General features: G+C 32.3%; 1 protein-coding gene across 1 annotated transcript; it reads right to left on the bottom strand.

Moving 5' to 3' along the window:
- Positions 1-9,316: 9,316 nt before the first annotated feature.
- On the bottom strand, positions 9,317-11,248 carry LOC127738595 (uncharacterized). The gene has a single exon (XM_052249917.1). It carries the CDS (start codon positions 11,225-11,227, stop codon positions 9,542-9,544), a length of 1,686 nt encoding a protein of 561 aa, XP_052105877.1. The 5' UTR covers positions 11,228-11,248; the 3' UTR covers positions 9,317-9,541.
- Between the last annotated feature and the right edge of the window lie 742 nt (positions 11,249-11,990).

Here is an 11,990-nt window from a genome sequence, read left to right as displayed (position 1 = left end):
GCCTAAAGAAGGATCCCGAGATGTTCTGAAAGTATGGCGAGATAATAACAGACCAAGAATAACAAGGGCATTTGACCGAACCACCAAATGATTGTTTAAAGGAGTCTATACCATTAAATTTTAATGTATGATTAATTTATCTTTTTGTCTATTGCATTTGTTTTCAGAATTTGTTATTGATCAACCGAAACTCTCAACTGCAAAACATTTAACAATATAAAATCAACAAAATTGAAACCATCAGTTGACTCATTATGAAGTGTTTTCAATTTTTTTTAAAGTGAAGAACATCATGAAAATCAAACAGGAGCAAAGGTCAAATGTAGAGTGGAAACAATATGTATGTTTTCAATATCTAAATAGGAATAACTATTATATTTGTAAGCTTAATATTTCCCAGTATTTTTATCAACATAGTAAAATAATCTGTGAAATGTGTTTATAAATGAAAATTGCCAATGCATTAAAATCCTTTATGCGCGGAACCTGAGTCAACTGTAACACTGTTATAGTGATCTCAGACGAAACTTTTCACACTCCACATGTTTTCTCAACTTTAAAGATCTCATTAGATGCATTTATTAATTTTATTGTTACAGAAAAGACAAAAGTAAACAAAACATCTTCAGCAAGGATAAAGCAGGTTTGTGGTTTAGTCTAGTCTAGTCTATTTTTTGTGAAAATCAAGCTTCAAATATTATACTTTTACAAATTACAAAAATGTCTTTATCCTGTGCCACATTTTTGTATTTGAATATATAAAGATCTTGATTGAAAAATAAATTAAGTGAAACTTTATAAAAACAAATATGCATCTTCATTAGGAGTTGGCCCTTCAAAAATTGCTGGAAGAAAATAGTATTTGCTTGATTGCACAATTCTTTATTCCATGAAAATCCAAAGAACTAAAAGTCAATTTGGTGTCATCTGTACTATTGCTTGTACTAGATGTGCTGAGCTTATCTATTCACATTTTCCTTGTTGTTGTATATTTGTCTATTGCTTAATGTAACAAAGAAAGCCATGCATAATCCTTATTTGTCTATAATACACACCCTTCCCCCATATCATGTGAAAAAAAAGATAGATCGCCTGTTTGATCAGCATCAACTTTTATGTCAGTTTGAATTCACCAACTGTTAAGAAAAATACTCTTAAAAATATTTTACAAAATTGAAAATGCATATCTGAAAGTAAATGTGTTTCACAAGTTCAGCATATTTGTAAACATTTGATGTTGAATATTAAATTCTTGCTCAGATAAGACCAGTATATTAAAATATGATGCATTTTTTAGCCGGGTTGGCAGAAGTTCGAAACCGGCATATAGTAATGGTAGCTTACATGTTAAAGTTTGTGTTTAGGTCAGTTTGAAGTAATAGTATGGTGATGTCGGGGCAGATGGGCTGGTAGATGGACAAGAGGCCTGGTGGAGAGAAGTGTGTACCTAATTGTGTAATGAACTCCTCCTACAGTTTTAAACCCAGCTCCCTGGAAGATTGCACGTATGATGAAGTTGTGCACCTGCTAATACCGAATTGTTTTCTCATTTTCCAGACTTGTGAAGTTAGTCCTTTTTCAGCAAAATTCATGAAAGACGGTACAAGTTTAGTGTTATCAACTGCTCCTACCGTTTTCAACCCAGATCCCTGAATTTTCATAAAAAGATTGCACATATGTTGAAGTTGTGTACCAGCTATAATGGAATTAATTGAGGATTTTTTTCTCATTTTTCCAGACTTTGGAACTAAGCCATTTTTCAGCAAAATTTATGAAAGAGGGTACAAGTTTTCATCTGCCCCTACAGTATTCAGCCAAGATCCCTAAGACTTCATAGAAAGATTGTTGACATGTTGAAGTTATACTCCTGCATATATGGAATTGTTTGAAGAATTTGTTCACATTTTTTCGTACTTTGGAACCTACTGGTAGTTATTTTCCGGCAAAATTTTTAAAACAGGGTACCAAATTTGTGGAATCAATTTCTCGTACAGTTTTCAACTCAGATCCCTCAAACATCACACAAACATCACTTACATCTTATTAATAATTGTTTTGAAGGTTTTGAAGGTATGTCACAAGATTTGTTTTTAATTTACTGCTGCATCTACTCTTGTTACTTTTGCAATTTTATTAAGTCACAAACAATGTCATTAAAATCTAAACTTGTACATAGGTTTTACCACTTTTTATTTGTTTTGCAAATGATTAAACTTAACTAATTTACTTCCACATGCAGAGCATCACACTGTAGAAAAAATACTCTGGTATCCAGTAACTAGGTTCATTATGGTTAACACTTTCAATCAATACAAAATAAAATAAAATAATATACAATGTGAAAATGCTAGTCATTAAAAATAGACAGAAACTTACTTTACGGTCCAAATGCAAAAACATGAGGCTATTCTATTTACTTAAACTCACATTACAAAATGATGGACTGTTCTTTTACAAACATGCAAAATATGGATAATGGTCTTGGTAAGATATTAATTGGTTTAAAATGTTTGTAAGTGGTAATGCTAACTACCGGTAAGGTTAGGTTACATCATTTATTGACATTCATTATCAAGATTTATTGATATGGTATGAATTGTCATGCAGAACGGCACAGGGATGGGGTAATCGTAATCGATTGTAATTGATTACATTTTTCAAGTTATCAAGAGTAATCTGTAATCAACAACTTTCGATTACATGTAATCGTAATTTAATTGATTGCAGCAAAAATGATGATGTTATCATCCATTACTTTTTGATTACATTTCGATTACTTTAGTAAAATAGTTTGATGAAATAGAACATAGGTTAAATGAAAATAGACAACTGCGTGTATTCATCGGTTTAAAGTACAGATAAAATAGAATGTATAAATATATGACTTGAGAGTTCTGTCAAATGACTTATTCAGATCTGTTTCTCAAGCTGCATAATATTCAACCAGATTTCCTAACACATATTACTGTATTTCCAGCTTTCAATGCCTGTTAATACTTTAAAAGCTTTTATATTTAAAATAGGAAAATAGATTAAAAAATTTGAAATGGTCTTAAATTGTGACTTGGAGAATAAGAGTGTTGGAGTTTTAGCTTAAAAGAGATAAAACTTTGATTCATTATAATGTTATGATATTATAATTAAGAAAGGATACAATATCCTATTGACAATGAACCAATGCAATGAAATTAATGTTCAATAATATCATAGACATATGTAGAACATGTTGACATTGAAAATATATATTGTTTATAATTTTGAAAAGAGAATTTAGCTTTCTTGCCTTTACTAATCAGCTGATCAAAGACTTTTAAACAATTAGATGCAGACTTTGTTTTGATTTCAAATACATGTATGTCTAATTAAGTGTGAGATTTACATATGGTATTGTCCTAAGTTATACATTTACTCAATTGACAGTGTTATCACTTGTAATTAGGGGGCGCATTACATTTGCGTGCATTTGTGGATTAACGATTTTTACGTTAGCGCGCAGCTTTTGATTACATTTGCGCGCATTCATTGCACAGGTAACACAGGTACAAAAAAAAAGATAATTCATAATAACTATGACTAGTTATTATGAATTTTGAACTTACTTTAAATAATATGCTTTTCACATTGGGCATCACTACCGTTAGCAGAATCCAGGCGTACTACAAACGGCCCATGCTCACTACAATGAACAATTTTATTCAGCACATCCATGTACTAATAGTATTTTTGTGCTTTGTGTTTACTAATAGCAGTGGGCTTCATATTTTCAGAGAGTTACGGCATGTAAAATCAGTACTTTAAATCTTTAGATTTGCTAAATTTTTACATTTTTATCTGTATATATTTCCAGGACTAAGTGCTTGTGCATAATAAAACCATCTGTTCCTGCTCGAAAATAATAGTTAAATAAATACATAACTATAATCTACCTGTATTTACCTGAATTTACCTGTAAAAGAATGCGCACAAATGTTATCAAAAGCTGTGCACAAATGTAATGATTTTTGCGCGCAAATGTAATGGTTATGCGCGCAAATGTAATGGTAATGCGCGCAAATGTAATGCACCGAAGGAGATTATCAAAACAAAAGAATAAATTCATGCATGATATTATAAATATAAATTTTCATCTTTAAATTCATCTGAGTTAATTATTTTTTTTTGATAATTTTCATTTCAACTTCCAACATTGTGATGAACTATATTCAAAAACCTGTTACTTAATAATGAGTAAAAACAACTGACAAAACTTAGTCAGTATGATAGCAAAAAATACCCATGGACCAAATGGTCTAAAATATAAAGAAGTGATTGATGAAATGGTTCATGTCATTGCAAGAACTTTATCAACACTCAGTCATGTTGAAAACCAAACTTTTAATAATTTTTGAATATTTTGGATCCTTGGTAAGCTTGCATCTAGTAAACAACTGTCAACATAACATTTGGAAAATAAACTTTAAATGATGTTTTTGTATAGTTCTAAACATAATTGTGTTTAAATTTCTTTATGATTTTTATATAATTTTGTAGCATGTAATTGACAGTAATCGGAAAGTAATGTAATTACTTTCAATAAAATAATTGATTGTAATCGATTACAAACGAAAATCAAAGTAATGGATTATTAATCGATTACACAAAATTTTTTTATGTAATCGATTAATTTTGTCAGTAATCGTGCCTATCCCTGCAATGTCAAAATATATAGGTCACTCACTCAAAAGTTTGTTCATGTGCAGAGAAGCAATAAAATAGTGTTTCTTTTTTTTTTTTTTTTTCTATTTGCAAATAATACAATATAGAAATAATTATACACTTTGGTAATAAGAATAAATCTGACATTTCTTCTCTTCCGCACTGTTGCAATATTGTTTAAAATTTGCCCAATCTTAATTCTAAAACCTGATAAAATATTTCTTTTGAGCTTGTGGTCCTGAATAAAAAAACACCATCTTTAGTCAAATCATTATCCAAGGTGAAATAATGCAAACTTTATACACAACTTTCCAAAGTTGTTATTAATTCATCTTATAATCAATGAGCCATTGTACTATACAGCTTAAAGCTCCTGGTGTGCACATGAGTACTGGTACTATTTGCTACAAAGTAAAGTTTATTTGTAGAGGTTTTAGTTATTTATTAAGAATGCTAGTATCTAAAAAGGTCATCTAAAAGGATTTCATCTTTTCCTCAAACATGCATGGATTAAAGGGGGTTGCAGAACATTGCATTTTCCTCAAATCAGACAAATTTTTGAAAGACTTGTAATTTATTAAAATTAACACACCAATACCCATCTGAAAGTGTTGTAGTAATTTAAAAACTGGTGTACCTCAAACATTAATCTTATAAATGCTTCCTTCTTTACATCAAGCATGAACAAATTAAAGGACAATGCATATGGTATCTTCCTTAATTTAAGTATGCATTAAAAAAGATACATGTAATTTACTAAACTTTTGTCAAAAGGTCATGTATTGTTGTTGTAATTTAGATAAGTAACACCGTTTTATAATTGAATTCACTCTTGCTTTATGTAAACATGATCAGAATCAAATCATTTTGTTCATAGATTGTATCAAGAGCCATTTTTCGCTCACCTGGCCCAATTTTTGTTAAGCGCCTCTAAGGCATACTGTTTCCCACAGTGTCAACATTGTGTTATTTTGCGATTAGGTCAGTTTAATTGGAACCACAAGAGGGAGGTCAATGATATTTGACAAGCAGGTGTATTAGCATTGGCATATCACATGTCCATGGGCATTATTTGGCCTTATCCTCTCAATCAGGGTTTATTGACTTCAACATCATTGCTTAGCTTAATTGTTATGATAAGGTCAGTTTGAAATTAACCACTTGAGGTAAGTCAATGATTTTTGATATCATTTGTATTAGCATTTGCACTTCTTATTTCCATGGAGATTATATAGCCCTGCTCCCTCATAGTTCATTGGCTTTGGAACTTAAAAATTGTGTTTAGGCCATTTTAAAGGGAACCGCTTATGGTAAGTCAATGGAATTCAGTTGTATTACTATTGGCATTTCTCATTTCCATGGAAGTTATTTGATCCTGCAACGTCAGTAATGGTTCATTGATTTTGAATGTTTTGCATAGTTCACATGTTAAAGTATAGTAATTCTAATTTCAAGATTTGCATTCTTCTATCAAAATTACATAAAGGCTTGACATATCTCTGTGTCAACCTTTTAATTATACTGTCAAGCCTGCGATAAAGGTCACTTCTTTTAAGCGAAAACCTCGCTTGCCAGGTCACCTTTTTCTTGTCTCTCTTTAGGAAGATCTATCCAATGTGAACCTCATATCCTTGAGCCTCAGTTGAGGTAGATACATCATTGTATAAACCTCATCAAAAGTCAAAAATTGTATATTATTTTGTTTCACCTGCGATGAAGGAGTAAGTAGGCAAGACAAAGGTATATCTTTTATGGCGAGATTGGCAGCATTAACAATTTGCAGATAACCCCAATATCACCACTCTCTCCTAGGATGACAAAAGCTTGAAAGGAGGTTGTCCATGCATGCTATACCCTCTGCGCGTTAAGGGCTCTTGCAACAACGCTTTGAAGGGGCTGCATGTGGCCTGTTGCAAGTCAAAATTTAAGTCATTATTCAATATACCCCCATTTTCAGTAGCAGTTCAAATTTCCCCAACCTTCATCCCAGACGGCCTTTATTACAAGACCTACTTATTGTATTATTATCTTAATTCTAAAACCTGACAAAATATTTCTTTTCAGCTTGTGGTCCTGAATAAAAAACACCATCTTGAGTCAAATCATTATCCTAGGTGAAATAATGCAAACTTTATACACAGCTTTCCAAAGTTGTTATTAATTCATCTTATAATCAATGAGCCATTGTACTATACAGTTTAAAGCTCCTAGTGTGCACATGAGTACTGGTACTATTTGCTACAAAGTAAAGTTTATTTGTAGAGGTTTTAGTTATTTATTAAGAATGCTAGTATCTAAAAAGGTCATCTAAAAGGATTTCATCTTTTCCTCAAACATGCATGGATTAAAGGGGGTTGCAGCACATTGCATTTTCCTCAAATCAGACAAATGTTTTTAAAGATTTGTAATTTATTAAAATTAACACACCAATACCCTTCTGAAAGTGTTGTAGTAATTTAAAAACTGGTGTACATAAAACATTATTTTTGTAAATGCTTCCATCTTTACATCAAGCATGAACAAATTAAAGGACAATGCATATGGTATCTTCCTAAATTTAAGTAAGCATTAAAAATGATACATGCAATTTACTAAACTTTTGTCAAAAGGTCATGTATTGTTGTTGTAATTTAGATAGTAACATCGTTTTATAATTGAATTCACTCCTGCTTTATGTAAACATGATCAGAATCAAATCATTTTGTTCATAGATGTATCACGAGCCATTTTTCGCTCACCTGGCCCAATTTTTGGTAAGCGCCTCTAAGGCATACTGTTTCCCACAGTGTCAACATTGTGTTATTTTGCGATTAGGTCAGTTTAATGGGAACCACAAGAGGGAGGTCAATGATATTTGACAAGCAGGTGTATTAGCATTGGCATATCACATGTCCATGGGCATTATTTGGCCTTATCCTCTCAATCAGGGTTTATTGACTTCAACATCATTGCTTAGCTTAATTGTTATGATAAGGTCAGTTTGAAATTAACCACTTGAGGTAAGTCAATGATTTTTGATATCATTTGTATTAGCATTTGCACTTCTTATTTCCATGGAGATTATATAGCCCTGCTCCCTCATAGTTCATTGGCTTTGGAACTTAAAAATTGTGTTTAGGCCATTTTAAAGGGAACCGCTTATGGTAAGTCAATGGAATTCAGTTGTATTACTATTGGCATTTCTCATTTCCATGGAAGTTATTTGATCCTGCAACGTCAGTAATGGTTCATTGACTTTGAATGTTTTGCATAGTTCACATGTTAAAGTATAGTAATTCTAATTTCAAGATTTGCATTCTTCTATCAAAATTACATAAAGGCTTGACATATCTCTGTGTCAACCTTTTAACTATACTGTCAAGCCTGCGATAAAGGTCACTTCTTTTAAGCGAAAACCTCTCTTGCCAGGTCACCTTTTCTTGTCTCTCTTTAGGAAGATTTATCCAATGTGAACCTCATATCCTTGAGCCTCAGTTGAGGTAGATACATCATTGTATAAACCTCATCAAAAGTCAAAAATTGTATATTATTTTGTTTCACCTGCGATGAAGGAGTAAGTAGGCAAGACAAAGGTATATCTTTTATGGCGAGATTGGCAGCATTAACAATTTGCAGATAACCCCAATATCAACACTCTCTCCTAGGATGACAAAAGCTTGAAAGGAGGTTGTCTATGCATGCTATACCCTCTGCACGTTAAGAGCTCTTGCAACAACGCTTTGAAGGGGCTGCAGGTGGCCTGTTGCAAGTCAAAATTTAAGTCATTATTCAATATACCCCCATTTTCCAGTAGCAGTTCAAATTTCCCCAACCTTCATCCCAGACGGCCTTTATTACAGGACCTACTTATTGTATTTATTGTTAGTTTGTTCTCGTCTTGAACATTGGACATGCATGGAGTATTCAGCACTGAACTTTTAGCAAACATCAATCAATCTGTCAAAAGATTGAGGAAGCCTGACAAAAGGGCCATGTATGTTATTTTGTATTATCATGTCATTACTTGATGTCCATTATTCATCATAAACTTGTCCAAAAATATTCCGCTATAAAACTACATAGGCAACTGTTTTGTAACTTACTTGACAGTAATGCTGTCTGGCAAACCCTTTCTCATTTTGTTTTGATCGGATAAAAACAATGCCACCACATGTTAAGGACCACCCAACAGTTAGGAAATAAAATTAGAATTGACCCTCAAAATGTTTAATCATCTTCTTTTCCTGGCTTTGTTTTTAATTAAGCTAACTTGTTTGTGTCATATATGTGCATATGTATGTAATCAGTATCTTCCATAGATTATATTTTCCAACAGTTAAAATGCTGAAATATAACTTTTCTTGTATCCATGGCAACATTCTGCATCTACTTACTATAAAATATAGCAAAAATGGGCATGAAAATGTTACATGTTTTCCCAAAAATTTGATTTAAAGTACCATTTCAATCCTTGTTAGTGATGCCTTGTCTGAAACAATTGACTTTTATCTATCAAATAATCAAATAGCTATCCAAGAATGAATTGTATTGCCCCTTACTTTCATATTCGAAAAATTCACTGGTGCCAAAATGTGAAACCCAAACTAACAGTGCAGTGCTACCAAAAATAGAAGAAACAATGTATGGGTAAAGCTGCAGTTTTTGGCTTAAATCTAAAAAAAAAATAAAGCAGTTAGGGCAAAACAAAACAGCAAATAATTATTTGATTGTTTGTTGTTCTTTTAAAAAGGAAAACCTCATTTGTATTTATAATGTTTACTTTGTACAATTAAAGTTTCATTAGATATAACATGTTCTGGTACTGCATGTTCACAGCTTTTGATGGAATTTTTAATTAAAAAAAATATTAAAATCCAGAAATGTTCACTTCATACATTTTTGCTTTCTCATTACTTTCTTGAATCATAACACATCCTATGCAGAGTTGTCCTAATGAACTGAAGGCAAGAGAACATGGATAGAATATTCCTATGTTATTAGTGTTGTAGTATGTCATTGGATGACCTTGGTTGTTTAGAATGTATAAAGATGAATCATTTTGATGTGACACAACCACATTGTCTTTAGGAGTTGCCACTATGTCCCTCGGTTTAAATGGTTGATCCTTACTGATATCTGGATGGCCGGTATATTCATTTATTATATGACCTCCTTCTTCTAAGACTACTACTCTTCCTCTACTACAGGCTGGTTCACAATCTACCACAAATATATTTCCATTTTTGGTGCTAGTTATTCTCCTTGGGTAAGTAAATATAGGTTGATTATGTTTATCATGTTCATATACAGTCTCAAGTTCTCCCTCTTCATTCATTACAAACACAGCTCTTCTTCCTAATTTGTTACTTTTACCTCCTACAACTACTTTATTACCACTGGTAATGTGGATGGCAGAAGGAGTTAAAGGGGCAACATTATACACAGTGTCTGTCAGTTTACCAGTGGTAATAGTGAGTTGTTTTAGTCTTGGTCCCCCTGTCGCTAAGAGGACATCATTAGATGAAAGTACTGCTATGCCAAAGACCTCTTTCTCATATTGCGATATTTTGCAAAGTTTGGCCCCATCAGATTTTACTTTTTGTAATTTACTTTCAATAGTAGAGCATATCCAGTATGAATTGTCAATGCATGGTCTGATAAAGGTTATTCCTTTGAGGTCAGACTGGTATTCTTTGTTGATAACTAGAGATATATTTGGTTCCATGAACAAATTTTCATCATCTTCTAAAGATCCAATATTAGATTGGGTGATATTTCCTGGAACAAATTTTGGTGAAGAAATGTAACTTGACTTAATTTCTTGTATTGGAATTTCAAGGGACGTCTCCATCTTGTTGACCTCTCTGAAGAATTTAGAAGCATCAGTGATTTGAATGAATTCCTGGACTTCAATTGTTTTATTCTTTGTCTGTGTATTGAATAAGTCGATAGCATTAAGATCAGACTTGAGTGATGAAAGAGCATTTTCATGATTTTGATCCAGTTTGTTACTGAGTTCGTTGAAATATTTTTCTACTTGTTCTTTAATAACTTTTTTATGATCCATAATATCTTTTCTGACTTTTGAATGCTTGAGATTTTTTTCATTTACAAGTTCCTGAAGCTGGTCTATTTGGATAGCTGATTCGGCATTGCTGCTTTGAGTTTTACCATGTTCTTTTTTCAGCCTCTTTATTTTCATATTGTACCCTTCACTAATCTCAGTTAAGTCATGTTTCTTATGATCTTTGGCAAAACAGGTGGGACACACAAGAAAGTCACATGTCTTGCAAAAAAGGCAGCAAGATTGTAATGAATGTTGTATACACTTAATATTGGTGAAATCAATTTCCTCTGTGTGCAGTCCTATATCTTTGATGTCTATTGCTTTATGCTCTAGTGCATTTTTGAATTTAGAATGAACTAATTCTTTGCAGTGATTACACATGAGAATATTGCAGTCTATGCATTTCCACTTGATAGGTCTATCTGTTTCGCATAAACTACAATTAACAGGTATTTGTCCTTTTCTGAATGATTGTGAGAACGCCATTATTGTAACGTGTAACACAGGTATTTTATTTCCTGGTTTATGTATAGGCAATAGGGTGAGAGTGTTTTGTGTAAAAATAAGTGACCTATTGTAGTGTAAACTTTTAAATACAACTAACCTGCTACCAATAGTATTTACCTTATGTTAAAAATTCAAAATACAATGAGGATACATGAGTGATTTGATTCAGTTCTTTTGTTATCATTTATCTTCAATGACCTTTAAATTTGACTTTTGTTTTATATTAAAAATAGTTATGTGATATTTTAACCAAAACAAAACCGTTACAAGAAATTGTTCATTACAAAGAATATGATTTGAAGCTCCACCTTTGGTGTGATCTACACTTCAAGGGGGTACATAACTTATGAACCAGTATTCTAATAGTTTTTATCCCCCCGCCGTAGAGGAGGAGGCATTAAGTTTTACCCTTGCCCGTCTGTACGTCTGTACATGTGTCCGTATGTCCCAAAATTGGTTTCTGTTCTCTAACTTTAGTTTGCCTCAACCAAATGTTATGAAACTTATACACAATGCTTAATACCTCTAAACACAGATGAAGATTGAATTTTGGTGGCGTCACTTTTTTCCGTTCTAGAGTTATGCCCCTTTACAAATGGAAAATTTGCTGAATTTTTCGTTTCCGTTCTCAAACTTAAGTTTGGCTCAACCAAATGTTATGAACTTATACACAATGCTTATTACAACAAAACACAGATCAAGTGTGAATTTTGGTAGCGTTTCCTTTACCTTTCTTGAGTTA

This window comes from Mytilus californianus, unplaced genomic scaffold, assembly GCF_021869535.1.
Source record: "Mytilus californianus isolate M0D057914Y unplaced genomic scaffold, xbMytCali1.0.p SCAF_4, whole genome shotgun sequence".
In the NCBI taxonomy this organism is placed as follows: domain Eukaryota; kingdom Metazoa; phylum Mollusca; class Bivalvia; order Mytilida; family Mytilidae; genus Mytilus; species Mytilus californianus.
Note: the sequence above shows the minus strand (reverse complement) of the source record. Positions and strands in the feature narration are given on the sequence as shown.